The sequence below is a fragment of the Aspergillus heteromorphus genome (genome assembly GCF_003184545.1).
Source record: "Aspergillus heteromorphus CBS 117.55 chromosome Unknown BO70scaffold_16, whole genome shotgun sequence".
Taxonomy (NCBI): Eukaryota; Fungi; Ascomycota; class Eurotiomycetes; order Eurotiales; family Aspergillaceae; genus Aspergillus; species Aspergillus heteromorphus.
In genome coordinates this window covers 381,869-409,551 of record NW_020290421.1, presented here as the reverse complement: position 1 = coordinate 409,551, position 27,683 = coordinate 381,869, and the positions used below count along the sequence as shown (strand labels likewise).

Genomic DNA, 27,683 nt, shown 5'->3' with positions numbered 1-27,683 from the left:
GAGGATATCGCCTTCAGCCCCTTGTTCCTATACTGCCAATAGATAGGCAGCGATATCCATGGTACCAATCGAGGGTTGAAATGCGCAGGTAAGCCATGGAACATGTCTTGTGAGAGGGAAGTATTCTGGGCCCATGCATACAAGACGCATGGTACAGAGTACATGCCTGAGATCTGGACATTGAGTTGTCGAGCATTGATAGGAAGGGGAGGGGGAGGGAGAGGAGGAGGGGGAGGGGATGCCGGTTACGAGGCAGCAAGGCAGCAAGGCAGCAAGGCAGCAAGGCAGAAAGAAGCTTCTGGATGACATAATCAAGTTCCTCCAGAGCTGAGGCTCACGTGACTGTATAGCTCGAAGCTTCCAAAGAATCCATTCAGATGAAGAGCTGGCAATGAAGGAGGAGGATGAAGTCAAAGGCAAACCCCGTGATAGCCTGGATCTCAGCTATGCCCAATTTGAACACTCGATGAATTTTCATTTCAGATTCTGTTCTTTTGTAGTCACATGACCTGTCCCACCGACTGGCAGGCAACCTGACCTGATTCTAGGCCAGGGGTTGTAGAGAGCACGTATCAACAAAGATGAGGCTAAATTAAGCGGCATGATATAGTGTATCTGGACTATCCCAGAGTTTGAACACTCGATCAGAAACTTTCTTCTGGAGTGTTCATTCTTCCAAGAGGTCATGTGACCTCACCCCCCAGCTCATGGGCCCTGGCTGGCTTCTCTCGTCTAGTATAGAGGATTTTATCTACTAGGGTAGCAATTTGGAGAGGAAGTGCTAGTGAATCCAAAGTAGACGCTGCCAGTATGTGGATATAGGCTATCTCAATGCTGAACGCTCGATCAAAAACACATTCTAGGAATGTTCACTTTCCAAGATCACATGATCTTACCTCTATATATCACATGACATGGTCCCATGGCCTAAGGCAGAAGCGCTAGGGATTCTACTCTGCCTGTGTTGGAGGAGGAAAATGAAGCTAAATTAAAGCCGTTCGATAGTGTGTATGCTGGCCATCTTGAAGTTGAACGCTCGATGATAAATATTTTATGGTGTGTTCACTTTCTCACAGTCGCATGATACCTCTGAGGATGACAGGTCACCTGACTCTCGATTATGGCCTCAGGTTATCGGTAAGACGGGCTCTCCGGCTGCTGCGATCTTCCTTTCCTCTTGCTTATACTCTCATGCTCCTCCGTATTCCAAGTTCCCGAGTCCCAACGCCCCTGCCATCTATCTCTACAAACTCTACTCCCGGTCAAATCCCCGGTTGACAGGTGCCAGCTCGTGCAATTAGCCTCGTCGACTCGGTTCGACAGATCATGACCTGGACCGTGGCTTGAGCCGGGCCTTGCCATTGGGCCGCGGGACTCTCCGCGCATCATCGACTCGGCTCAGGATACGACTCTGTCACTCCCCGGCGTCATCGCCCCGTCAACCTCCGGAGACCTGTCCTTTGTGCACCATGATCATATCGCTCAGCTCTCATTTTCTCTTTCTTGTCTATCGCGATGAGCGACGCGACACCGAGCCACCAGGAGTTGAGCGGAATCCTGGCTGTTGATGTGTCCCGGGTGTCTCGCAATTGACCCAAATCACGCTCACCATGTCTCTGCTACATGTGCGGGCTGTTGTTCCCTTCGAGCCCGGGGCCAATGCCACCGATGTGCTGATCAATGAGGCCCATTTCAATCGCACCGCGCTGGACTACTATCACTACACGCTCTACAGCAATGGGACCCTCTCCAACGGCTCACACTGCTTTCTTGCCTTCGATGCATTCCACCCACAAATGTACGTCAATGGGACGCTCATCAAGGGCACATCCTGCTACTCGCCCATCCGGGATCTCGGTAAACATGCCTCGATCGGTCTGGCATTTGCCCTGATGTTTGCTATCACCCTTTTCGTCACGCTCATGAACCTGCGCAAACATGGCCGACAATACCTGCCCTTGGACCGACGGTGGACCATCATGGGTCGTCGCTGGAAATGGATCTGGATGATCTTCATGGCCGCATGTGGCATCATCAGTTGCATCATGAGCGTCGACGTGGACCGGGACTATATCGTGAGCATCCCGTTGATCCTGCAGAGCGTGTTCTACACTCTCCTCACGCCTGGCATGATGGCGGTAGTCTGGGAAGCAGTACGGCATTGGTAAGTCTTAGGACGAGGATGCTCCGCGTCAGTAGCCAAACTCACCGTGATTTTAGGGGCTCGTGGCAAGAACGGCAGATTTACGATCGGGATCCTTATGCGTTCCAGAAATCTAGCACCCGCGAGGGACAGGAATTCTTGCTTCCGATCATTTTCTACGCGTGTACTATAGTGAACTTTGTTTTGACTGTCCCGCGCTCGTGGTCACCGATTGAGATGCAACGAAGTCCCGAGCAACAGAACTTGGAAGCCAAACCTGCTGCCACAGATGTCCGATGGCGCACTGCCGGCTTCGTGGCTATGGGTGGTGTCTTGGTAATATGCTACAGTCTCGAGCACAGCATCTATCGCTACCGAGCTCGACCGACCAGCACACTAGGCCAGCTCATGTTCTACCTGAACGCCGCGCCATCTCAGTTCCTTGTGGCGATCGCACTCCTGGGTGTCAGGATTGGGTACTCCATTGCCGCGGCCTTTGACTGGACAGTATCCCCGTTGAAATACGGCGTTGATTCCGGTTGGATCTACGGCCTTGGATACACGCCTCCCCTAATCCTGCTCATTCTTTTCAACACCTGCGGTCTCTGTGAGCTGAATGAGGATAAGGCCTTGATCGCGCAGCGCGGCGATTTCGAAAACGCTGTTGCAGATAATATTGGAGTGGGACAGAGAAAGCCCAGCTGGTGGAAGAAAGGCCAGTCCTTTGTCCGGGAAATCAGTGATCAACGACGACACCGGTCCACGCAGGGAGAGGAGAATGACATGAATAGTTATGTCGAGATGGGAATTATCAAGCCGCAGGAACAGGCGCGTGACTCGTCGCAGCCCAAGCCAGAGTCTTGGGTAGCAACCCGTACGGCCAGTCAGGGCAGTGAGTCAACCGCTGTGGCGCGACCAGATAGTAGCTAGCCCTGATACGATCCAACCACATATGGAATATGCTGTGCAGCCGGGGTACTTGTCCCGGAGCTCATCGGGTGAGGCAAGGGTCGTACTCGGTCATCCACAGACAGAGCGAAGCATGTTGGACGGCTGAGTCGGGCTGGTAAGGGATGGTGTTTCCAAGGGCGGCGAACGTATATAGTCCGAGGGATACGGATGTATAAGAGGTTGGTTGGACACGAGTTATGAATAGTTGATGATACAGTTAGCAAATCACTACGGTACCAGACGTTAAACGAAGGATAGTAAAGAAATTTCAATCTTCAATCAAGCCCCTCACGAACGCTGTGTTAATTAACAGAGTACTCGTAGTTCACCACTTGCCCATCCTCCGTATGGTCACATGACCTGACCCATAAACTGTTTTTTGCCCTGTTTGTCATGTTTGTCCTGTTTGCCTCATCCATCTCCAACGCTTGAAGCTCCCAGCGCGAACTCACCATCAAGAACCACCCCAACCACCAGACACCCAGACAGACCCATTGTCTCGCGCTCCGCATCGCAAGCCGGTCTTGCACCACCTCATCTGACGTCCCTCGAATCTTATCCACCAACCACCCCCAAACCCTCAACCGCACCAACACCAGCATGGACAGCGAAAAGCGCAAATACGCCGCCCCCGCCGGCCCATCCCCCGACGACGACGCCAGCAAGCGCCGAAAGGTCATCGGGCCTGCCCTCCCACCCACTGCAGTCACAGCCGACCACGGCGACAGCAATAGCAACAGTGATGACAGCAGCGACGACGACGACTTCGGACCCAGCCTCCCACCCCCAGAGGGCAGCGTCCCCACGCCGACCACCACCCCCTCCGCCCCGACACCCGCAGAAGACGCTCCGAAAGCCCCCCAACGCGACGCATGGATGCTCGAACCCATCGACGGCTCGAACCGCTCCTCCCGCGTTGACCCGACCAAGCTGCGCAACCGCAAATTCCAAACGGGACGGGCGGCCAACGCCACGCCCGGCGGCGGCGGCGTTGATGTCTCGTGGACGGAAACCCCGGAGCAGAAAATGAAACGTCTTCAGGATGAAGTGCTGGGTGTGCAGACGCGGCCGGCAGCAGGAGAGTCGGGGCCGCGGGCCGCGGGGTCGTCGCAGCCTTCCCGGGCGATGCAGGAGAAGGTCCGCAGGTATAACGAAGAGAAGAGGAAGGAGGAGGCTGCGGCTAGGGCCGCTGAAGAGGGAGAGAAGAAAAAGAAGGGAGAGGAAGAGGAGGATGATCCAAGCAGTCGCGCTTTTGATAAGGAGAAGGATATGGCGCTTTCGTCGAGAATCACGCATGCCCAGCGGAGGGAGATGATGAACAAGGCGGCCGATTTCGGGTCGAGGTTTACGTCGGGGAAGTTTTTGTGATCTGGGGGTATGCTCTGCTGATGTGACCTTGGGGTGGAATCTTGGGTTGGTCAAGTCTGGCGCTTTTGGGCGACGGAGTTGCAAATGCGTTCTACGCTCGTTACTTTCTATGCCTCGGACTTGGTGTTGAGAAGTATCGAGTTTCCCATCACGGTCATGGTTTCGCCAAACCAACATCAAATGCGCCCGCCCGTGTCCTGGCCATTGCTTTCAACGCTCATAAATGGCTATACACTTGATCTCAACGAGGAGCCTCGGGTTCGGTAGCTCCTTGACGCCGATGGTCGTCCGGGCGGGCGCATCGACCTGATTGGGCCAGAATCGATTCCACTCTTCATTCATGCATGCCCTGGTAATCGCGAGCCAGATCGGTCAGAAAGACCATCGCATCGACCACGTTCCGAATGCCTCGTTGCCACCTGTGGCCCCGCGGATTTTGGTATCGATGTTGCGCAGGACGGAAGCCGTCTGCTGTCGGATATCAAGAGACCCCGTACCATCCGGGTGTTCTGTCACATAATCCCAGGTGCCATCGTCGCGGCGCGATGAGGTGCCTGAGTCATGGATGGTTTGGAGAGATGACGATGCAGAATGGAGGCGGGCATGAGGTTATTTGGGCCTGGATATTGAAGAACAGGCGAAGCCCCGAGCTGAGCGTAACTTTATATCGATCAATCGATCAGGTCTGGATCGGATAATGATCCGGCGGATGACATCCGGCTGCGATCTGTGCCTGGTCCGGATCGCGGTTCGGCACCAATTCCAAGCATTATTCACCCTCTAGCTATTGGATACTGTATAAACTATAAAAATAGATTAATATTTACTTCCCCTATAAATCCGGCCATCAAATTCCCATTCAACAGTTCTGGGCCAAGCCCCTCACGCCATCTGATTAGGTTGCCAGGAACCATCTAATCAGTGATCCGTGCGGGGTCAGCCGTCAGCCGTCAACCAACTCCTCGTATGACCGATCGATCGTCGTCTTCTCTCTCCCCCTCCCACCTCTCCCTTCCTCCTACACCACTCAACCCTCACCCTCACCCGCACCCTCATCATGAACCTGCGACAAACCACCGCCCACAACCTTTCCACCTTCCGCCATCACTATGTCTCCGAGATCTCCGGCTCCCTCGGCGACCTGGGCACTTTCCTGCCCATCGCCATCGCCCTGGCGGTGAACAACACCGTCTCCCTCTCCAGCACGCTCATCTTCTCCGGCATCTTCAACATCCTGACGGGCCTCTTTTTCGGCATCCCTCTCCCCGTGCAACCCATGAAAGCCATCGCCGCCGTGGCCATCGCCCGCAACTTCACCAATGGTGCCATCGCCGCCGCCGGCCTCTTCGTGGCGGCCTTCATCCTGCTTTTCACCGTGACCGGCCTCCTCACCCGCTTCTCCAACGCCATCCCCATCCCCATCATCAAGGGCATCCAATGCGGCGCGGGCCTTTCCCTGATAATCGCCTCGTCCAACACCCTCCTCTCCTCCCTCACCTGGCTCTCCCCCTCCTGGGCCGACAACCGCCTCTGGGCCCTCTTCGCCTTCCTCTCCCTCTTCGCAACAACCGCCTACCGGAAGGTCCCCTACGCCCTCCTCGTCTTCCTCCTCGGCCTCCTCTTCGCCCTAATTCTCGCCGCCCAATCCTTCTCCCTCCCCTCCCTCACCCTCTGGCGTCCCTCGGTGACCATCCCCTCCCGCCACGAATGGGCCATCGGGTCCCTGGACGCCGGGGTCGGCCAGATCCCTCTCACAACGCTCAACTCCATCATCGCTGTCGTCCACCTCGCCCAGGACCTCCTACCCGACCACCCCTCCTCCCCGCCCTCCACCACGACCATCGCCCTCAGCGTCGCAGGTATGAACCTCCTCGGCTGCTGGTTCGGCGCGATGCCCGTATGCCACGGCTCCGGGGGCCTAGCCGCACAGTACCGCTTCGGGGCACGCTCCGGCGCCAGTGTCGTCTTCCTGGGCGCGTTCAAGCTCCTCGTCGGTCTGTTCTTCGGGGAGTCACTGGTGGAGCTTCTGAAGCGGTTCCCGACCGCATTGCTCGGTGTCATGGTCATCGCGGCCGGGTTGGAGCTGGTGTCTGTGGGCGAGAGCTTGAATACGACCGGCGCGAGGGATATCTGGAAGGCGGCGGGGCGGACGAATGGGCTCGTTGGCGAGGAGATCGGGCCCATGTTGACTGATGTAGAGAGGAAGAGGAGGTGGATGGTTATGATGGTTACGGTGGGTTTGTTGGTCGGTTTTAAGAATGATGCGGTGGGCTTTTTGGCTGGCTTGTTGTGTCATTGGGCCTTTGAGATTCCGGCCCTCGTGGAGGGAGTGAAGAGGTGGTGGGCGGAGAGGAGGGGTGGGGTTCGGTTGGAGTGAGTTGACTAGTGGGTTGGTATTCCTGCCCTTTTGGAGTTTATGAGGGGATGTGGGTTCTGGATGTGGATGTGAATGTGGGCTACCCTGTATATATAAAGGCTTGGAGAGTGGTTGGAATGTGAATGATGAGTTATGAGTTATGTGGAGGTGAAGGGTAGATGTATATATATAGTATAAGCCTTCTGATTTGAAAGGGGGTATTTGTGACTCAGTATATAAGTCTGTCCAGCTATTCTATCGCATTCAATTGACTTGTTAGAGGTTTTTTTTTTTTTTTTTTTTGGCTGGCCGGTTTTGCCCGAGGGCCTGCGCGCCTGAGGCCGGGGGCCCATTTCGTCGAGGAACATCCATCCCTCTTGTGTCTTTCTTCCCTCTTCCCTCTTCCCTCTTCTTCCCTCACACTCCCTCACACTCCCTCGCTCGCTGCATAGCCTCCAAGTAAGCCCCCCCCCCCAAATATCTCCCAGGCAGATATACCCTGGCTCGATGATTGTCTAATTTGATAAGGAGAAGCAAGCAGGGAGCCATCCGATTCAAGGACATACCGATGGTGGGTGATGGTTTGGCGATGAGAGCGTGAGACTTTCCTCCCAGGAACCAAATCGCAAACGTGGCTATGGTGTCCGCTATTGGAGAAACCGAGGTAGCTCGAGCTGTACCCTAGGTCAAGCTACGGTCTTATCACACCTCAGCTTGATGGAATGGATGGTCATGAAGATTTCAGGGCCACCCATGCTTGAGCTGTTTCCCGGCGGCTGGAGATACCCTTAGGTATCACCTTCAATTCTACTAGCCTGACCACGGGTTCGAATGCGCGAAAGTTCATTTTTTATTAACATTCTCATTATACTTCCAGTTATGTTGATTTGATCAGCTTCCCACCACGCCAGACATGAGTGACATTTCGCGCATCCGAGACCACCGTTATATTGTCCAGCGGACTTTCCGCGAGAGCAATGATATCTGCATCAAACCCTTCCCTCAGCTGGCCACTCCTTGGTGCCTGCTCACCCAACGTCAGTGGGCCATTGGCGGTGGCGGCCTCGATCGCAGCCAGTGGTGTCATGCCTGCTGCCACCGCATACACTAGCTCCTTGCCATTGCGGCCATACCCCATTGCGGGATTATCTGAGCTGATGAATTGATCCGTGCCTAGAGCAATAGGTACACCGCGCTTGACTGCCAATTGGTACGACCTCTTGTGTGTGTCAGCGACCTCCAGCAATTTCTGGTAGGAGCCTGGCGTGAAGAGATCGCGCATTGCCAGCCCACTCTCAATAACACTGCGAGTCGCCACCAACATGGCCCCCTTCTCAAGCATCAGCTCAATCACCTCCTCGTCCAAGAAGCTGCCATGCTCAATCGTGCGGCATCCCGCGCGGAGAGCATTCATGATTCCGGCCTTGCCATGGCAATGGGCCGCCACTACGCGCTTCGCCCGAGCAGCCTCGTCAACGATTGCTTTCAGTTCTTCGAACGAGAACTCCTGGTGCTGGGGGTCGTCGATGGCACTCACGACGCCGCCACTCGCGCAGACCTTAATGACACGGGCGCCGTGTCGCAGCTGCTTGCGCACTGCTTGCAGACATTCTGGCACTCCATCGGCAATTGTCAGGGGCAGGCCATGTGTACACAAGTCCCGCAAGCCCTCGAGGTTGACACCGTGCACGTCACCGTGACCTGCTGTCATGCTGATGGCACTGTGTGCACCGTAGATGGTTGGGCCAGGAATGCGACCCTCGTTAATGACCTTGGCTAGCTCGCAGCCGTAGCCACCAACCTCCCGTACGGAGGTGAAGCCTGCCATCACAGTTGCATAGAGATCAGGAACACTGCGAGCACCTGCTAGCGCTTGCGGGGTGTTCACAATTGCGTCCATGTTCGCTGCTGTGGCTCCAAGGAAGTGGATGTGGCAATCCCACATGCCCGGCATTATGACAGGTGTGTGTGTGGTGACAGCATCGCGGTACTCAGCTGGTACATTCGACTGGGGTCCAGCATAGAGGATGGTGCCCGTCCTCCAGACGACAGTGCCGTGGGGAATGGGTGTGCCCCGGCCAGGGATGAGGAGGTTCGCATTGATGCGGTAGAGGGTGCTATCTGTCAGAGAGCGATGCATGGTGAAAGACAGGGGAGGAGATTTTAGTGAGACACTGGCAAGGATTTCTTCCTGGCTGAAGTGGGAGGATATATTGAATGCAGGGGCTGTCAAGCTCGGACCGTTGAGCGTTTCGGCATTGCTGCGTTCCCACAGTGGCACTAGACCCCGAGACTCGCTCACTCATACGATAACTATTTTCCCTGATGGCTACGGAGTATACTTCCATCTTACCAGACCAGAAGGTCGAAGCGAGCTTCCTTGCAGCCGGATCCGGCATAGCTGGGGATATGGAGTCAGACAGGACACGCGTGCCGGGCCTAAGGCAGGCCTAAGCACCCTAAGGCAGACCGACACAGCCTAAGGCCACCGCTAGAGCGGCTAGCGGAAATGCCATCGGCGGGTGTCCAGACAAGCCTCGGCAGCGGGGGCGATGAGACAAGCCCTAACAAACTTAACCATCCATGGCCAGATGCATGGCGGCCACTTAATATCGGATCGAGACGGTGCTGAAGGTCACTCGGCCTTGCTGGCTGCAGGTTAAAGAGGTACTCCCTCCGCCTCCTCCCTCTTCCCTTCTCGTTCATGCAAAGGAGTCTTCAGCACCCAAATTCCCCATCATGGCCACCGCTGAAAGTACCGCCTCTCACCCAACAGAGGACGAGAAGAGTCTCGGGAAGGGTCCCGATGATTCCGTCCAACTGCTGACGGAAATGGAAGAAAAGACCATCATTCGTCGGATTGATCTGTGCCTGCTCCCACTGATGTTCTGTTCGTATCTACTGCAATACCTCGACAAGACTACGCTGTCATATGCCTCTATCCTGGGACTCCTGACTGGCACGGTATGTTGCTCCTATCCAAGTCGAACCCCACCTAACCTGGGCATAGCACTTGACCACAGATCTATACTCCTGGACGTCCAGTGCCTTCTACTTTGGCTACCTAGTCGCATCCTACCCGGTCTCGCTAGGGTTTGTCAAGTTCCCGATCGGAAAATACCTCTCCATCATGATGTACGTTACCGCCCCCTAAATCCCATCCGACAACCGACTAACCGATAAGGATTCTCTGGTCCATAATCCTAATCTGCCACGCTGCGGCCTCCAACTTCGCCGGGCTGGCCGCCCTCCGAGTCCTGCTGGGCGTCTTTGAGAGCGCCATCAGCCCCGGATTCACCCTTATCATCAGTATGTGGTACACACCATCCGAGCACGCCCTGCGCAGCTGCGTCTGGTTCGCGGGAAACGGCGTGGCTTCGATCTTTGGCGGTCTTCTCGCCTACGCCATTGGACACATTGAAGACAGCCTGGGACCATGGCAGTGGCTCTTCATTATCTTCGGCCTGATTTCTCTCGCCTGGTCCGTCTTCCTATTCTTCACCCTCCCCGACTCCCCCCGCAACGCCAAATTCCTGCGCCCCGATCAGCGCGAACCCGCCTACTGCCGCGCACAAGCATCCCAGAAGAGCTATCAAAGCCGGGAATGGAAAAAGGACCAGTTCATCGAGGCGTGGATCGACCCAAAGACTTGGTTCCTCTTCATCTACAACTTCATGGTCGCTCTGCCTAATGGCGGAATCACCAACGTAAGATTTCCCCTCCCCCCCAAAAACAGCAAGAAAAAAAAAAAAGAAAAAGACACAACCCCCTAACAAAACCCACAGTTCGCCAGTCTCGTCATCGAATCCTTCGGCTTTAACACCTTCAACACCCTCCTATACACCATCCCCATGGCCGTGGTAGCCCTAGCCTTCCTCCTCGTCGCCGCCCTCACCTGCAACCGCTTCCCCGGCCTCCGCTGCTACTGGATAATCTTCACCCTGCTCATCAGTCTGATGGGCATCCTGCTCATGCGCCAGCTCCCCACGGAAAACAAATGGGGTCGTCTGGTCGGCGTGTGGTTCGTCGCGGTCTTTGGCGCCGGCTGGCCCCTCAGTCTCAGTCTGATCTCGAGTAACTTTGCCGGGTTCACGAAGAAAAGTACCGTCACGGCGCTGCTCTTCATTGGCTACTGCGTCGGTAACATTGCCGGGCCGCAGTTGTTTAAGACTAACGAGGCACCGAGATATAGTGTAAGTTCACGTTCACGTTCACGTTCACGTTCACCTTTTACTTTTATTCTTACGTTTTTCTTTTCCATTTCTTATTTTTTCTTTTGTTGAACTTTGATAATTTGTTTCTTCCATGGCTGTGTTGCTTTGTCCCCGACTGACTGACTGACCGACTCCTTTTTCCGAATAGACTGCCTTTGCAGCGATCCTGGCTTGCTTTTGCCTCGGTATCGCCGATGTCATCCTTTTCCGCGTGTACATGATGTGGGAGAATAAGCGGAGAGATCGCAAACAGGGACGCACGATCCAGCCCGAGTCGCAGGAGTTGGAGGATGCGGTGCAGGGGTTCGCCGGGACGGGCGATATTTCCGACTGGCAGAATGAGAACTATCGGTATTGTCTGTAGACTATCTATAGACTACTAGAAAATAGAGTCTACGATGGACGGGATCGATCGAGACATGAATAGTTAGTCGAATTTAGATAAGCATAATACAATACCAGAGAAAGACGCAAGATAGATTAGATAGTGAAATACGGAGGAGTACATAATGATAAATTAGGGTATATAGCAGGGCGCACATGTGAAAAAACACGCAAAAAAAAAAAAAAAAAAAAAAGGGAAATCTGTACGGAGTACTATCTAGCATCAATTATTAAGCAAAACTGGTCTGCCATCCCAGAAACTCCAGGGCGAGCTCCCACTCAAAGCGACCGACCCGCGGCCTCTCCCCTTGGGCACCTACTTTGCGTCGTTTCCAGAGGAGTTCCACAACAGTCTGGGCCCGCAGGATGTTCTCGTAGGGGGCTTTCTCGCGGGCAGAGTGAAACAGGGCCAGAGCGCGGGCTTTGTCGGAGTCCGAGGCCCCGCAGCAGGAGGCGATAAAAAGGGGCCATAGAGGCCAGGAGATCGGGAGATAGTCGACGGTGGAGACGACCGCGCCAATCAGGGTGAGCATGAGATCGACATGCCGCTGCTTCTGCGTGGCGCTCAAGCCAATGTCAGCTTGACTGGTGTAGCCCAGGAAGGCCGGGGTGGAGGCCTCCGAAAGGAGCAGACAGGCGGCGAAACTGTAGGATTGGCTAGTGTACTCTAGCAGACGGCATCTACGGGCGGTTTCGGATGAGTATGGGAGTTGGCGCAGCGATTCGGGGAGTTCTTGTATAATAGTGTGCACGCTGTCCTGCAAGGTGGCGATTTTCGTCTCGATGGCCGTTCGTTGTTCGGCTTGGAAGGCAGGCGACTGGTGTAAGGCCGCGACGTCGTCTTTGAGGCTTAGAATATCGTTGATGAGTAGGAGTATGCTGTTGCTGACCCCATTCCACATGTCGATGTGGTGGAGGGTGTCCGGGTTCATCGCTTTAGATAGTGCTGCCGTGGAGGTCCAGAAGGGCTCCTCGGTGCTCGATGGTAATGCCGAGGTGGGTGAAATATTGACAACAGGCAGCGCCTTGTCGATGGGGAAAAGTGACTTGGCTAGAACAAGGTGGGCAGAGAAATAGCTAATGAAAAGCACTGGCACACTGCTTGTCCTGTGTCCGCGAACCATCTGCTTGATGAACAGCTGGAAGCAGGCGAAATGCTGAACCCAGGTGGCGTCGCAGCTTTGGGATATCTGGACACAGTCAATATAAATAGCCTCAAATACTTTATTGGCAGAGTGGATGAACGTACAGCTGAAGAGCAGATGAATATAATTGGCACCAATACATCAGCCCAATCCCACGTTTCTCTTGCCAATGATGCTCGTAACCCTGCAAGCACTCTCTGCCGAACCTGTATCTCCAGGACTTTAAACCGGCTGTCGATCGATCGCAAATATTGCGCACTGGTCATAAGAACTGCGCAGTATGCCAATTCCGATCTAAATACCATGCGCATCACCGTACCGCGCAGTGGATTGTTGTGCTCATCGTCGACGGTGACGGCCACGGCGCACATCACTGAGTTATAGAATGACAAGCACACATCATCGGCATCGGGTATTCCAATACTCCATGGCAATTCCTGGGGGGCGATTCGAAGCAAATGGGCCTTGTTCTCTTTCCAATGACGATAGCGATTCTTATAACCGTAAGTAGTTGCAATTGAACGGGTAGATGCAGATGTAACGGCCCGCCTTGGACTGTGCGAGGAGTGTGGAGTGAGGATCAACATAGATTTTTCATGACAGGCATGATGGTCCTTGTGTCGGGTCCGTGTCAATTTTGAAAGATCCTCTTCTTCTTCTTCTTCTTCTTCTTCTTCCTCATTTCCCCCCTCTTCATTATCTTCCTCGTCTTCATCATCTTCTTCGTCATCATCATCATCGTCTTCCTTTTCGTCGTCTCCCTGCTCAGATTGCGTACCTGGCGACGAACTCTTCTTCAACCCAACACCAGCCCGCCCATGGCACTTTCCCGCCTTACGCATATCATCCTCCCACCGAATACGGAGTTTGTAGCTGCAGCGGTTCTTCGATCGTTGACAGCGCATGCATATCGGACGAGCTTCTGAAAGCCGCGACCGACCAGCGGTACTGTTTAGCAAAGTGGCATGTAAAACATGGGGTTCCCCTTGACCCCGAGCCGAGAGGGAAGGAAGCACGCACCGTCGCACTTGACCCGTCTCCGTCGACACGTAAAGCAGCCGTTGCGGGACCGGATTCTAGGCTTGGGTGTTTTCGGAGGCGGCGGGTCTGATTCGGAACGATTGGAAATATCGGAGTTCAAGGACCAGGAGATGAACATCTTGCTCGTTTCCCATGCGTTTGTGGCTCTCTGCCGCTATGCTTGCCAGCTTGGCCAGATGGAACCACCTCCCAACGGAAGATAATGAGAATGTAAAGCCTTGGAGAATCTCGCCGTGGTGGGCTGAGATGACCTCGATGGAGACACTAGAACGGGGGGGGGGGCGCGCGGCGATTCCGTCCCGTGCCTTATGACAGTCATCATCGAGGCTAATATCGAGGGCTGGCCAAGATTGGATGGTTACCGATCATGGTGAAGACCATCGAGGACGCTAAGCGGCTAGGGGCATCTGATGCGGGCCCTAAAGGAAGGGCGACGTGTTGTGATTTGCACTCATTTCCGCTTCCTGCGGGCAGCCCTAAGAACGATAGTACATAGTACTAGTCTAGTGGCCAGTCATTCTTTCTCCTCCAGTCAGCCGGCCGTTGGACAGCCGGCTAAAACGGGGCTTCCTGCTATGTTGCCACTAGCATGGTGGTAATCTTTGGGCTCAATTGTTCAGCAGCGCTAGAGCCATTATCCGGATCCCCGGAGGATCGGCACCCACCTCGAGCAGGGATGTCATCCTGGACCGAGTGCTAGAAAACCTTGGTTCTGCGGTGAAATTTCGTTTGATTGAAGGCATGGGGCCATAGTACTATGTGGCCATTTGCTCTGTGGATAACCCTGACGCCATCCCCACCCAATAGTCCCTTTTTTGCTGAAGTTCTCCGCATCGAGATGCACCGAGATGGCCCGTCTCGCATATTGCTGCCTGTATCTACTCCGTAGCGAGTCCGGACTTGCGGCCAAGACATCTTCTTTGGTCGCTAGTCCATTGCCGGGATGACATTCCTCATTCCTGGCGTATCAGCCCCTGTAGCAGATGAAAAAGTTTAGCACCTGTACGATCATATACATGACCCTACCTATATCTAAACAGACCCGTGCCTGTCGGACCCCCGGGTGGCTCTTACCGTCGGCGATCTATGCACTCCAGGACATGTAGGCCATCATGTCGAGCTCAGATGAGACCGCCACGAGGGTGCCGGTGGTGATTGCGGGATATGCTGTCCCCATCGCCGGCATGGTGTTGACCACAGGTTTGCGACTGTTCGTCAAATTCACCGGTCCAACAGAAGATCGTTTTCATGCAGATGACTATCTGATCACTTTGGCCACGGTTCGCTGCCCCTTATACCCCTTTGGGGACAAAACCGTCTAAATTGACGATGTTTCTTGTCCTTTGTTAGATGTTGGAGGTGGCATACTGTATCGTCATGTTAGTAGTCGGTCAGTCGAGTGCCCCAGCGCTGGCCTAATAAGATCCAGACTAACATTCTTAGGCGTCGGTCATGGATTTGGTAAACACGCCGGTACCTTATCAATCCACGACTTGGAAATTTTCCTGAAGGTACAAGTCGACCCTCGCCCACGATCCTCCCCCACGATCACTGACTGACACGTTCGCCGCAGGGTGACTATATCGCCAGCCACCTCTACAATGTCGGACTCGCGAGTGTCAAGCTCGGCATCCTCGCGTTATACTACCGAATCTTCACCGTCCCCTGGTTCCGCAAGATCGTCATGGGCTGTGCGGTCTTCGTCTGCCTGTGGATCGCCACAATTGAGATATTCATGGGTCTGCTCTGTCGGCCGTTGAGGTCGTTTTGGAACGTCAGCATCAAAGGCAAATGCTTCAACTCAACTGCCTTGACATACTATATCAACACATCGAATATGATCACCGATATTATAATATTCACTTTGCCCATTGGAGTGATTCTGCGGCTCCGTACAAGTAAACAGAACAAGATTGCGTTGTGCGTGATCTTCTCCATCGGTTTCGTGTGCGTCATCTCCCACTCTGTGTTTATATCTCTTGTGATCATCACTCTAACACCTGTCTGCTGTATAGAACCTGTGGAATTAGTGCTGCGCGGCTCGCCTTCGTCTTCGCCCAAAGCTCGTCAGACATCACCTGTGCGTTCCTCCCTAGCCCGCCCTTGCAAACAAAACTAATGTCCTACCAGGGGACGGAGTGGACCTTGCCGTTTTATCTGGCTTCGAATCTTTCGGGGGGATTCTCTGCGCCAATCTCCCCATCATCTACCGATTGTTTAAACAAGCCGCCCAGAAAGTCAGCAGTGGAGGATCGTCTGCTCCCAAAACCACCCGTGTGCAATATGGTCGCGAGTCGACCAACTACGGGTCCCGATCCCGTCCTCGTCGAACTCGACTCAGCGATACGCTCAATGAGGAGTGGATTCAGTTACAGAACGGGAACTCCTCCAATGAAAGCCATTATCCGGATGTGGATTCGACGTCCGAGCTTGCCCTGCACAAGGGTGTGGATATGGAGACGGGGACGGAATTGGTTCGTATTTCAACCTCGACTCCACCAAGTAATGCCATCACTGTCCAGAGGGAGTTCCATCAGACGGTGGAGACTCATCATGTATAGATGCTGTACCTGTATAGCGGTCACTCGTTTGCGGTATTTCTTATGTCAGATCATAGAATTAGAGTTCCCTCACAGCTCTTAGTTTGTGTAGATTCGTGAGAAGAAGAAGTAGATAGATGCCGTAGTAAGTATGGGGGCGGCGGATATCCGACCATGTGGGAAGCTAATGTCGATGGCGCTGCACTGATCAGATCCATATTGGAGTCACAGGTTCTGATACATTAGCCTTATTGTGAAATCCCGAGTCTTACCAGGATTGTCATTTCCATTTTCCAAGTTGTCAGGACTGTATATTTCCTCATCCTGAGCGGCTGCGGAGGGGATGACTCCTTTTGCCGCAGTGGTATGTTGTCACAAGTTGATTCGACAAGCGCTTAGCACTAACATCCTCACAGGCTTAATAGCAAATCTGCAAGCCAGACAATGGCGAATATGATACAATCACGAGGCCCTCAGACCAAGAAATTAGCCTATGGCAGTGCCTCATCTCAACGTGGCTTCGACCCTCATGAAAAATGGGACAAATACAAATAGCTAGTTCACGCAGTTGATATCGTTCTCGAATGAGACGCGATATCTAATCTGGGTCCTCTGTATAGTGCTAGGGTGTTAGTAGATTAGTAATAGTGGTGGAGGAGACCAGTAATCAGCTGATGGAAAAACGCGGGTCTTGCCTAAATCTGGCATTTCACACAGAGTTTCCAGCCAGGCTAACCGCAGAGGAGGTTATATCTAGCCCACTAGGGAACGACCTCTGTTGTTGGGATGCGTATTGACTTGAAGGGACAATGAAAGATCGGTGCGAGTAAGAGCTGTAGGCTGTTTGATTAGGCGGAGTGCCAGCCCCGTGCGTTCGATAATAGTGCGAATTCTGATGCCAATGTAACTCAGAGACAGATTGTGTGACATCAAAGCATGAATAGCACAGTCCTTGAGTAACACCAGGGGGCAATCAATTAGCCCAACCTTGTTGAAAGCCAGATGTGTGGGACCAACAGCTAGGAAGTGTAACCAATGTATAGCCTAGGCTATCTTTGCAACATCCAAAGCACTTAGTGATTGGCAATTGCCACGTTATATAATTGCCCCAGTTGAACACGTCCCAGCCTTATGCTTTTCAGACTGCTTGGCAGAATACACTGCGAGCTTTCATTTCCTATTTGTTTGTGGAAGGATACGGATACCCAGCAAAATTCCCAGTCCCTCAAGACTCTTGTTAGAGTCCAGGATGTTGGCAATGATGGCATGGATGAATTCCCTTCTTTATGCCGTAGTTGTCAGTCTAATAGGACTGGCTGAAGCGACTGCCACATCGAACTTCAAGATGCTGAATCTAGGCATGACATCAGAAAGCGGACTTTCATACGAGATTGGGCACGCCACCTATTTTGCCAACTCGAAATATCCCAGAAAGAACGTCGAATTAGGGGCGAACACACACATGAAGACAGATAACAGTGGATTCACGCCAATTACTGTGATCGTGGCCAACGAGAGTCAGGTCACAGCAAAATTCCTGGACACGACAATCGCCAACTATCTTTCCGGGGACGACGTTTTCTCGACAGGCTTTCTGAGCTCGATTTATATCACATCCCCACGATCCAAAGTTACCATCAATAGGACAGCTCTCGAGTACATGAACCAAACTGGCGTCAGTCAACTCTACTTAGATTCGACAGCATTCAAAGACATCCCGGATCATGCTATTTCAGTCCACAGCAAAGTATATCAAGGGCTTGCGCCCGGACCCTACACGGCGTTGATATCAGCGAAAACGGTCAGCTTTCTGGATACCTACCGCCTGTATGGAGACACCTACCGCAACTTCATTACCGGAATATATCCGTCGAATGATGGGACAGGATCGTTTGTTACACTACCATCAATGAACCCCCGAGTTTGGGCACCCATGATACCGGTCCCAAGTCGCATTTACTCCTGGAACGATTCACGGCCACTAGCGGGCAGGAGAGTGGCCGTTAAGGATATTTTCGATATGAAGGGGCTCCAAACATCAGGAGGTAGTCAAGCTTGGATTCAGATCACTCCCATATCAAATTCCACAGCCCCGGCCATAAAACGCCTGATCGACCTGGGGGCAGTGCTAGTAGGAAAGTATAAACTTGCCCAGTTCGGGTCTGGGGCCAATCCATGGGACTGGACCGACGAACAGTATCCATTCAACCCTCGTGGAGATGGCTACCTGACATGTTCAGGCTCATCATCGGGAGGAGGTTGCTCGGTAGCCGCGTATGACTGGCTAGACAATGCTATTGGGACCGATACGGGGTCATCCATGAGACGTCCAGCGGCAGTATCGGGCACGTTTGGCAATCGGCCCAGTCAAGGGATGATGACTCTGGATAGAGCTATACCGGTCAGCTGGGGCCAAGATACTGTTGGTGTTTTCGGCCGTGATCCAAAAGAATGGGGGAAATTCGTCAAGGCCTGGTGTATACCGGACTTGTATCAAAATTCCTCGATAACAGGCCTGCCTCCTTTATCAGTCCCTGACACACTGGCATTTCCTCGCCGTATCCTTTATCCGGACGAGTACTTTCCCATGAAAAATCCTTCAGCTCAGACTATCTTCCAGTCAGCCCTCACCCGCATGGCTGATCTCTTCAACATGAGCACTCACCATTTCAATTTCAGCAACACAGTCAAGTCTGCGTCCATTTTTTCTGATACCAAGGCTAACTGGGCGCGTTTAGCCAACGACACAGTCTCCTTGAACGTGTGGCCCCAGTACGTCGCCGTAACCCGACCCCTACTCTCGACCTGGGCCGAACGCGATGACGGACGATTCCCGCCAGTCGATGGCCAGCTGCGGGCCCAGTGGACCCAAATGGACAGCTCCTTCAATAGCCAAAAGGCATATGACCGAGCATTAAGTTCCAGAGCCAAGGCTGTCGAGTGGTTTGAAAGACACATACTATACCAGACGAATAAATCCTGTTCGGAATCTCTGATTGTCTGCGATGAAAACACCGGTGGCATACCTAGCTTCCGGGAGCACGATCCCAGCATAGGGCCCAACGCGACTCTTTTATCCAAATATCCAGAGGGTGCCACGATACCTTGCTATGAAATCTGTCCTCTCTTCGGGTAAGTCGAAATCCGATGTGAAGTGGTCCCGTCACTGAGTCCTTTCTAGCTGTGCGGATGTGACCATCCCTATAGGCCAGGTTCCGTATCTCTCGCCTATCAGCATGGTAGTCGAGCAGTGGCCGGTGAGCTTCAATCTGATTGTCCGCCGCGGATGTGACTTTGTGCTTTTGAATATGGTGGAGAAAATGGCGGAGGCGGGGATTATCAAATCGGTGAAGACCGGACGGACGGCATTCTAACCAGAGAAGAAGTAACAAGACAGCTAGAATATGGTAGTCAGTATGGGTACTTTGAGATGGATCCATCAGCCATGGCATTTTACCTTCTGGAGTTCCGGCTCCTTGCTCTCTTCCTGTCTTTTACATATGTTCTAGGCTCTCAACCCGGACAAATGCCAGCTGCATCCATTGGTCCAATTAGATACAGAGTGAGTGATGTTCTCCGCAAACCATTGTCCATTGTCGCCTTTCGTTCTAGGGTGCTCTATGATTCATTGCCTTCGGATCGTTAAAATGGCCTGCTTCGGGAATAGTGTATCACTGCCTGCTGATGGACGGATTGATGTGAAGTCAATACCGAAACTATACCGGATGGAAAGAATAAAGAAAAAGAAGGAGTAAGGAGAAGAAGAAAGGGGGGAGTGAAGAGGAGTGAAGAGGGAGCAGGGAGGAGGGAGGAGGAACTTAGAAGAAGGACACCAGGTGCCGGTACAATGCCTGAGGATAAACCAAGTGACTTCACACCCACGTGGAGGCTTTGGCATTTCTGGAGCAGAGTCGAATGGTATTATTTAGTTCAAAGTAAGAAGAAAAGGATTGAAAAGAAAAACATAGCCATTCAATTAAAATGTTCTAGTCATCAAGATAAAAAAGGTGAAAATGAAGGAAAAATCTATTCAATTGTATTGTGAAGACATGGCCACTGTGGTATGGTATAGGCAGGATGCGGAGATACAAACCACGCAAACACATCTGGTGACTGTGAAGTCACATGACCGTCGGGGATGGGCCGGGGCGAGGCTCGCAAGAGACAAAATTTCTCGAGATAATTGAAGAGCCGGACGACGAGTACAGCGGTGTGGGATGGGATAGCAACACTCCTGAATTCGAGACCACCATGGACGATGTCTATACCGCGTCTACCAGCTGTCAGAGTCAGAAGTATCCAAAAGAATAACCAGTGATGATAATCATTAATCATAGTCCACCATCCAACACCGTCTCTAGAAAGCACCAAATCACTCCCGTCTAATTCACGCGAGACAAAATCTACGACTTAGGTGGCGGAGGTGACATCCACCGCCCGTCCTGCAGCCAGACTCCGGTCCCGCCGTACTTCCCCGCCTCAGCTCCCTTGAGGAAGGCAAACCGGAAGAAGAGGTCCTCGGGCTTGGAGTCATCGGCCAGGATCTCCATATCCATATCCAGCGGGTCACTCTCGATGGTTGGTCGGTGCTGCAGCTCCAACCCACTGTGCCCGTGTCGATGCCAGATGAATTCGCCACGCTTGTCCTCGTCCAAATAGCCTCGCCACCGTTCGACATCGTTGACCAAAACCGAGATACCATCCACGCCCAGTTTGGACATGCGCTGATGCTCCCAAAGGTCGAACGTTATGTTGCCATTCCCATGATGCGCCTCATGGGAGCCCGGACCTGGCAGAGAAATCGATACAGAGGCATCGCTGACATTGGGGTAGGTTCCGCCCCACCAGCCGTGCGCTCCGCCTGGGCCCGGTGCTTGCTCGCCCAAGGCAGCAGGCGTTTCAATGATTGACGCGAATCCCCATCGGGCTATTCCGTTGATAAAAAGACCAAGGAGAAGTCCTTGGTAGATCAAGGAAGGCCGCGTCGGGAATGCTGTCCCCGGCATGAGAAGAATCGCAAGGATATAATGGTGAATCCGCAAGCGGAGACCGGGGAGTGGTAGCAAGATCAGGAGGATGAGTCCCATGGTGCAATATATCTTCAGATAACGAGGCATCAAGCCCCCCTGGCGGATTTGCCAGGCCTGGCTCAGAATGATACAGATCACAGTCGGGATTACCAGGGCCAGGGCTACCTTGGCCCCAGGTTGCTTCTGTATATCATTGGGAGTGAGCCGCTCCAAGGGGATCAGCCTAGCGAAAGTGTAGTTGTTCAGGCCGCCAATGAACACCGGCGGCAGGAAAAGAAAGGTCTTGGTGAACTGGTACATCGGCTCAGAAAGCGGAGTGAGGAGCGGTCGGGCGCAATAGATATAGAGAACGTAGGCCACAAAAGACGCCGGCAACAGTCGCGAAAAGAGCGTTGAAAAAAGGTCCGCCAACTGGGGCATCGATGGCGGATCGGAGACTAGCCCAACCTGGCAGAATACCATGACGAAGGTACTGAAGAACAGGACCGGCGGGGACGTGCAGAAGAGCCAGAGAACGCCCACTGCGCCGATTGTGATGCCCAGTAACGGCCACCGGGGGTCTTGGGGGCACGTCGCCTCCGAAGAGGACATCTCGACGAAACCAAACGATTTGGGGAAAGTCGAGGGAAATCCGACCGAGCGAATGCCGTGTCGCTTTGATGCATGGAAAGAATGCGCAGCACCTTCCAGCTTTACCACACCACAACCACCGACCGAATTGGTTATGACACCGGCATGAATTGCCGCCTGGCAGACAAAACTATCTGCTCGATAAACGCCTGGATCATCCGAGCCCGGTTGTGGCCCTCCTACCACCAGTCCCTGGTAGCTGTAGGTCTGGTTACCAACCATATGGGGGTCGAGCAGCTTGGAGTCCCGGCAGTTCGCGGGACAACGGAAGGCGACGGTCGCCGCAGAGAACGGTCGGCAGTCGTTCCCATTGAGCCCACACTCATTGCCAGTTGCCCTGTGAATCACAGTCAGCATGCCTCCGCCAAGGGTGTCGGGCAACGTCACTTACCAAAGACTCGTCGAACAAGAGAGAGTCTGCGGTCGCCCATAACCTTCAATATACCCGGCCTGCCGCGAGTGTAGTAGAACGATCGTCCAGGGCAAAAACCAGACGAAATAGAGCAGTGCCAGCAAGGCAATCTTCTGCTTGCGCTTGGGGAAGAAGCGGTTCAGACACCGAACAGGAAGCTCTTGGTACCGGGGAAACAATGGCCTCAACAGCAGGGACTGGGGAGGATTCGGACCCTTGACCCAGTCGGCTACTGCCCAGCCCACCTTTCGCAACGGTAACGGCACCCATCCCCAGCGAATCGACTTGGATGACTCCCGTAGCCAGACGGGGAGGTAGGGGAGGGCCGCTTCTTCATCCTGAGGGCGGTCGGATGCGTCGGGATCGGCGGACTGATCCTCAGTGTCCAAGAGGGGAGGAACATAAGGCCGGGAGCCGTCTTCGGGGCCTTCACCCAGCATGCTGCAGGAACTCCGGGGTGAACAATCGAGCCAGCGATGGGAGGATGCAGGAAATCAGTCAAGGTGAGGAACGACTCTAAGTGGGGATGCGAACGGTGGAGGGATGTTCTAGAACCCGACCGGAGAGACCCCTCACAGCCGGTGGAAGGGAATCACGGTCTCGAAACCGGCGTCTTGGGAGCGATCGAAGCCCAAGACTCTTAAGGATAACGACAACAAAAGAAGAATAGAGCGACTGGATAGGCGGAGACAGGGGAGAGGAAGAAGGGGAAGGGAAGAGAAAGGAAAGACAATAGAGGCGTCCGTTAAGGTTCCCATCCTGGGGATTCCAGGTCACCCGGCAGGTGGCGGCTGGCACCAATCAGCGGCGCTTATGTCAGCCCACCCTCCTCCGCGAGGTTCCTGCTGCTGCTGCGGCGATTGTCAAGGGGGAGAAAAGCCGCCCGGTGGTGGCGAGACTGGGGGACTAAGACCAGCACATCGTCAAGTCAGGTGATCCGGTCAGAAAAGGGTTCAAGGGAACCGCAGCGGGTGATCGGACGACTACTGCGTTAGTGTGTCTAAGCGTACCAAAGGGCGATCATCGTCATCATGATTGATATCTTCTATGAAAATTGTTATTCTATGCCACAGTCCCCTACACACATGCTTGCACATACAATGTGATATGTCTTCTTGAATACATTCAAAGCCCAACCTTCCAAGTGTTGCGTTCACCTTTTCTGTAGCTGATTATGCCATGATGCTATGAGAGCTGCCTCTGTTGTTGTCATGTGTCAGCGGTGCCTGAGGCTGGCGCCCGCCAATGACCGCCCTCCGCCGCCCTGCGTGGCCTGCGGCCTGCAGCCACCACCTCTTTCTCCCTCTTCCCTTGCGAGGTGCTTAACTGATCACCACGTTTCCTGCTATCCCTTCCGTCAAGATCATGACATTCAGGCAGGTGTCAGGAATTAACCAAACCTTTGACCGATGCAGGGTGCCAGGGAGATGCCCAACCAGTCCCCACCCAAATATCCGACTGATTTGCAGAGCCGATCCGGAATTCCGTGGTGGCGCTTACGACCGCCTGATTTGCACGTCTGTGGGGGGCTTGGACCCTCGCCCAATTCATGCTAACCTGCATTGCTTGCACCACGTTCAATTCATCAGTGATGGAACATTGCCCTACAGATCCATGAATTCCCCTCTCTGTGCCTCACCTCTCTCCAGCCGATCCAAATAGTCGCCCACCTTCGCGGTCATCGTCCCGGTCTCATAGCCGAAGAACTTGTACGCAGCTTTGCCCGGTAAACTATGCCATCCGTTCGGTGCATATGGTCCAATTACCACAGCTGGAATATCCTGATGGCGTCGCAACACTTTTCGCTTGTATTCTACGGGCTGTTGTTCGAACAATCGCTGGCATGGGAAAGTGATCACTCGGGCCACGAAACTCGCGCAATCCAAAGTGAATATAGCGGCTGGAATGATCGCCGTTCATATTGCATGTTCTACGTAACTCGGGCTAAACCTGTCAAGTATGGTCTGGCATGCTAGATGGATAGAAAGGTAATACTCACGTGCTGAAAGTCAACCTTTCCTGGCCAGATCATGTTTACAGAGGGACTCAGGTCTGCGGTTTACAACCATGAACAACTCAATATGCTCGGCAAGCAGATTGAATACTAGTCCCGAAGAGACTCTCGAGGCGGTTAGCTTCTCAGGGAAGCTAGATGGGGTGAGATCCTTGCAGTACGGGGGCAACTCTCCGCATAGTCTTTATTGGAAAGCCGCTCCAAGCTCCGGATATTCAGTGTTATATTGCATCAGACCATAAAGACCACTCGGCTAAAAAGGTGTCCAGACACCTAAGTAGGTGTGATACTAAATGATACTGGGTTTGACATATTGGCATATCAGATCATTCCACTGATGAACCAGGGACTCCCCGCGGACAGGTAGGTCACGGAATAATTCGCGAACTACCTCGCCAATGAAAAAATGCTCTTCGGGGTGGAAACCGTATCTCTTCATCTCTGCGACGTCTGGAGCACCAAATGCTGCACCGTGGGCGACTGCCATTCCGTCCACCTTACTGCCTAAACCGATGACGGTTCGGACATTGATAAAGGTAGGTTTATCCTGACAGGCACGAGCCTTCTCCAGCGCGTGGAAAATACCTGCAATATCATAGCAGCCATGCTCAACTTCAATAACATCCCACTCACAGGCGCGCATCTTGGCATTGATGTCTTCTGTGTTGGTCAAGTCGACTAATCCATTATATGTGATCTAGTTATTGTCATATATAACAATCAGGTTGTTGAGCTTCAGATAGCCAGCACAAGAGATGGCCTCCAATGCAACATCCTCCTGCAGACACGCATCACCCACCATGCACCAGGTATGGTTCGAGATAATATCATACCCAGGACGGTTGAACTTGGCGGCCAGGTTCCTGGTGGCCATAGCAAGACCCACCGCATTTGCGACACCCCGACCCAGGGGGCCTGTGGTGAATTCAAGGCCCTCGTGCTCAATCTCCGGATGGCCAGGACATAATGTGTCAACACGGTCAGATACGGCTTTAGCTGGCCTAAAGTCATAGCCTTGTATCCAGTGAGGTGCAGGAACGTATACAGAAATAGACAGGCATGACCGTTGGATAGGTCGACACGATCGCGGTTAAAATAGTCGGGCGTGTCAGGTGCATATTGCATAACATATCGCCAGGGCGCGATTCCAATGGCGGCAATCCCAACCACGCCTCTGTCTTTGTCAATCTCATCTCGTATCTTTCACTAATCATGAGGTTTAAACACCTACCCAGGATGGCCTCCTCCGAACTGTTGGCAAAGTTCAGAAATTAGAAGGCGGAAGGTCCTCAGCACATGGTCATGGTCTTTGGAGAGCTGGAGCATGAGCCATGTGAACGCGCCATGTCTTTGTGAGATGACACCGACAGCCGTGATTGCGACTTTGGTTTTGGGGGACAAGACATGGTGCTAGAGGGCATGGGCTGCACTTATAAGTAGCAGGCTATCGGTGATAGAGACGGAATTCTTATTGTTTACGAGACACTCCGGTCGAGAAGACAGGGCAACTCTAGCTGCGGAGAACTGCATCGTGTTGGCATTGCCCTCATCCGGAAACATTAAGCACAAATCCCGGATCGGGTAGCTGGACGCGCTGGGATCAGGACGGGCGAGTTGGCTCCGCAACAGTGGCTTGACAGCTAATGCTTGGGAGAGAATCGATACGATCTCGACCCACTGGCAGCATTCTCCGGTACGGTTAAGTATGGGGCAAAAAGGCGGGGAAGTTCAATCAGGGGACAGTGCTTATCAGAATGAAACACTGCTGACATTGTTGTTATTTACTTCCTGCTCGGGAATTGTCTGACTGCGACAAGACCGATGCTGGTCTCGAGATAACCCCCAACACTCCCCAAATGCCATTGTCGATGAGGTCGAAGCGACGGTGTGAATAATTGGCTGCTAATACAGGGCCTTGGACGGCAGCCTTGAAATGATATATCATGGGCATATTAGCATTATTCGAAAGGGCTTTCGACCCAACCTCATGGAATAGTATATATATTCAGCCCAGAATATCATGCATATACTAGCAGAACCTCTAAATTTCCAGTTCCATATCTTTATAAATCCTGGAACATTGAGCCTTTTCCCTCCGCACCCAAAGCCCAATCCAACATGATTCCCGGGGAAAATCCCCCCACGGGTAAGTAAGTCCAAAAAAAGAAAGCCAGCCAGGCGCCGATCAAAACCCAATTGCCATCCATCGGCATGGCCCTGCGATGCGAAGAACAAACGTCATTTTCACCAGTTGGTATCCAGAAAGGGCTGAATCTTCTCATTCGGTCATAATTGAACGCCCCGTGGTACAGCCATTCCTTGGCCGAGCGGCAAAAGGCCACATTGCACCATCTTTAAGTTGCATTCCCCTCATTGATTTTGTTAACACCACAAACTGGAACTGCGCTGAGGGTATATTCACTCACCTATGCTACTGGGAACACTACTAACTGCCACAGGACACAGGGCCCAGGGCCCCGTAAACCTGTTACACAAGACGCGACACAGTCGCCACACGCGCCGGCCGGCCGGGCCTACGCGGGCATTGTGTGCCTGAAACCTGGAAAGTCGCGTGCGGAGGTGAATGGTCTCCTCCCGCAACCCCTGGGTTAAGACAAGCTGCTGGATTTACTCCTGCCGAGGTGGCTGCAGGTGCTTCCAAGAATATACTCTACTAATTTTGAGCTCTAGACTCGCTGCTCCTGTGTCTATTGAGTCGTCCAGGACGCGTCCCTGCTAGTCGCAGGCGTCAACATGGTCTGATGCTCTTATAATGCACATGGCATGGTGCTGTGTCGCCTGAGTCTACCCGCAAGACCTCCGCCGACTCTCGAGCAAAGACTTCCCTCTCCTCCCCTCCTCAACACCCCGTCTGTTCGTTGTACCGGGAAGGTGCATGCATGGTCCGGCCCCGTCCGGGAGTGTCGAGCCTTTCTGTTGGATCATAACGTCTTGGGGAGAGGAGGGGAGGGGAGGGGAGGGGAGGGGAGGGGAGGGGAGGGGAGGCCACCAGTCAGAGACCTCATGTCGTCTATAAACCCTACCCGGAGGGCTTCATATCGCTACCTGTCTCTCCCTTTCGGGGGAGGTAGAGGATACCAACGCACGGAGGGCTGGGGATGAGCGTCGAATGGAGGTTGTCATTCAATTCCATTCCTGACAGGAGACGCTTGAGCTTTAGCCAGCTATATGACAAGTCAAGACAATGAAGCTCTGTGGGAAAGTACAACAGGCACAGAATATAAGACTGGGATCTCAAAGAACAGAACACAATTAGTCGTTCAAGGAATTCTGGGTTCTCGCTTGAACGGCCTGATTTGGAAGTGGAGGGTCAAACTGGGAGATTACTTACTTCTTTCCTATGGCTCCTGGGCAGGTACTCCGGTTTCACAGAGCCAGAGTGAGATTGATGGACGAGGACTGGGAGCTATCATCTCGCATGGTGACCGCAATGG

General features: G+C 53.2%; 10 protein-coding genes across 10 annotated transcripts; 5 read left to right on the top strand and 5 right to left on the bottom strand.

Annotated features, from left to right (window-relative positions):
* Positions 1 to 1,610: 1,610 nt before the first annotated feature.
* On the top strand, positions 1,611 to 4,462 carry BO70DRAFT_371889 (uncharacterized protein; the record flags this gene model as incomplete). Its single annotated transcript, XM_025544823.1, has 4 exons — positions 1,611 to 2,164; positions 2,221 to 3,065; position 3,408; positions 3,694 to 4,462. 4 exons carry the CDS (start codon positions 1,611 to 1,613, stop codon positions 4,460 to 4,462), a joined length of 2,169 nt encoding a protein of 722 aa, XP_025398465.1.
* Positions 4,463 to 5,483: 1,021 nt separating this feature from the next.
* Positions 5,484 to 7,077, top strand: BO70DRAFT_363003 (putative sulfate/molybdate transporter). Its single transcript, XM_025543461.1, has one exon. The coding sequence runs from the start codon at positions 5,520 to 5,522 to the stop codon at positions 6,837 to 6,839; it is 1,320 nt and encodes a 439-aa protein (XP_025398464.1). The 5' UTR covers positions 5,484 to 5,519; the 3' UTR covers positions 6,840 to 7,077.
* A 462-nt stretch (positions 7,078 to 7,539) lies between these two features.
* BO70DRAFT_57287 (amidohydrolase) lies at positions 7,540 to 9,258 on the bottom strand. Its single transcript, XM_025548548.1, has one exon. It carries the CDS (start codon positions 8,956 to 8,958, stop codon positions 7,696 to 7,698), a length of 1,263 nt encoding a protein of 420 aa, XP_025398463.1. The 5' UTR covers positions 8,959 to 9,258; the 3' UTR covers positions 7,540 to 7,695.
* A 200-nt stretch (positions 9,259 to 9,458) lies between these two features.
* Positions 9,459 to 11,496, top strand: BO70DRAFT_316736 (pantothenate transporter). The gene is made up of 5 exons (XM_025540359.1): positions 9,459 to 9,782; positions 9,829 to 9,953; positions 10,003 to 10,525; positions 10,604 to 11,011; positions 11,181 to 11,496. The coding sequence occupies exons 1-5, from the start codon at positions 9,558 to 9,560 to the stop codon at positions 11,394 to 11,396; spliced, it is 1,497 nt and encodes a 498-aa protein (XP_025398462.1). The 5' UTR covers positions 9,459 to 9,557; the 3' UTR covers positions 11,397 to 11,496.
* A 96-nt stretch (positions 11,497 to 11,592) lies between these two features.
* On the bottom strand, positions 11,593 to 13,849 carry BO70DRAFT_380404 (uncharacterized protein). The gene is made up of 2 exons (XM_025545411.1): positions 12,666 to 13,849; positions 11,593 to 12,606 (listed from the first exon to the last, which is right to left on the bottom strand). The coding sequence occupies exons 1-2, from the start codon at positions 13,464 to 13,466 to the stop codon at positions 11,647 to 11,649; spliced, it is 1,761 nt and encodes a 586-aa protein (XP_025398461.1). The 5' UTR covers positions 13,467 to 13,849; the 3' UTR covers positions 11,593 to 11,646.
* An 865-nt stretch (positions 13,850 to 14,714) lies between these two features.
* On the top strand, positions 14,715 to 16,201 carry BO70DRAFT_338422 (integral membrane protein PTH11-like protein; the record flags this gene model as incomplete). Its single annotated transcript, XM_025541198.1, has 6 exons — positions 14,715 to 14,918; positions 14,953 to 14,992; positions 15,046 to 15,113; positions 15,176 to 15,549; positions 15,618 to 15,682; positions 15,733 to 16,201. The coding sequence occupies 6 exons, from the start codon at positions 14,715 to 14,717 to the stop codon at positions 16,161 to 16,163; spliced, it is 1,182 nt and encodes a 393-aa protein (XP_025398460.1). The 3' UTR covers positions 16,164 to 16,201.
* Positions 16,202 to 17,502: 1,301 nt separating this feature from the next.
* BO70DRAFT_293636 (amidase family protein) lies at positions 17,503 to 19,516 on the top strand (the record flags this gene model as incomplete). The annotated part of the gene is made up of 2 exons (XM_025539449.1): positions 17,503 to 19,274; positions 19,324 to 19,516. The coding sequence occupies 2 exons, from the start codon at positions 17,503 to 17,505 to the stop codon at positions 19,514 to 19,516; spliced, it is 1,965 nt and encodes a 654-aa protein (XP_025398459.1).
* A 1,029-nt stretch (positions 19,517 to 20,545) lies between these two features.
* BO70DRAFT_293556 (LCCL domain-containing protein) lies at positions 20,546 to 22,654 on the bottom strand (the record flags this gene model as incomplete). Its single annotated transcript, XM_025539444.1, has 2 exons — positions 20,546 to 22,139; positions 22,194 to 22,654. The coding sequence occupies 2 exons, from the start codon at positions 22,652 to 22,654 to the stop codon at positions 20,546 to 20,548; spliced, it is 2,055 nt and encodes a 684-aa protein (XP_025398458.1).
* A 1,164-nt stretch (positions 22,655 to 23,818) lies between these two features.
* BO70DRAFT_397350 (uncharacterized protein) lies at positions 23,819 to 24,134 on the bottom strand (the record flags this gene model as incomplete). The annotated part of the gene is made up of 2 exons (XM_025546697.1): positions 23,819 to 23,995; positions 24,048 to 24,134. The coding sequence occupies 2 exons, from the start codon at positions 24,132 to 24,134 to the stop codon at positions 23,819 to 23,821; spliced, it is 264 nt and encodes an 87-aa protein (XP_025398457.1).
* A 383-nt stretch (positions 24,135 to 24,517) lies between these two features.
* On the bottom strand, positions 24,518 to 26,262 carry BO70DRAFT_430033 (uncharacterized protein; the record flags this gene model as incomplete). The annotated part of the gene is made up of 4 exons (XM_025548121.1): positions 25,708 to 26,262; positions 25,460 to 25,638; positions 25,062 to 25,402; positions 24,518 to 24,888 (listed from the first exon to the last, which is right to left on the bottom strand). Exons 1-4 carry the CDS (start codon positions 25,786 to 25,788, stop codon positions 24,518 to 24,520), a joined length of 972 nt encoding a protein of 323 aa, XP_025398456.1. The 5' UTR covers positions 25,789 to 26,262.
* Between the last annotated feature and the right edge of the window lie 1,421 nt (positions 26,263 to 27,683).

Bases quoted from the DNA above. Each gene is read 5' to 3' on its own strand.
- BO70DRAFT_316736 (XM_025540359.1), top strand. From the start codon at position 9,558: ATGGCCACCGCTGAAAGTACCGCCTCTCACCCAACAGAGGACGAGAAG. The intron at 10,526-10,603 runs GTAAGATTTCCC...CAAAACCCACAG, and splicing joins CTAATGGCGGAATCACCAAC to TTCGCCAGTCTCGTCATCGA. The intron at 11,012-11,180 runs GTAAGTTCACGT...TTTTCCGAATAG, and splicing joins ACGAGGCACCGAGATATAGT to ACTGCCTTTGCAGCGATCCT.
- BO70DRAFT_363003 (XM_025543461.1), top strand. From the start codon at position 5,520: ATGAACCTGCGACAAACCACCGCCCACAACCTTTCCACCTTCCGCCAT.
- BO70DRAFT_380404 (XM_025545411.1), bottom strand. From the start codon at position 13,466: ATGCGCTGTCAACGATCGAAGAACCGCTGCAGCTACAAACTCCGTATT. The intron at 12,607-12,665 runs GTACGTTCATCC...GACTGTGTCCAG, and splicing joins TATTCATCTGCTCTTCAGCT to ATATCCCAAAGCTGCGACGC.
- BO70DRAFT_57287 (XM_025548548.1), bottom strand. From the start codon at position 8,958: ATGCATCGCTCTCTGACAGATAGCACCCTCTACCGCATCAATGCGAAC.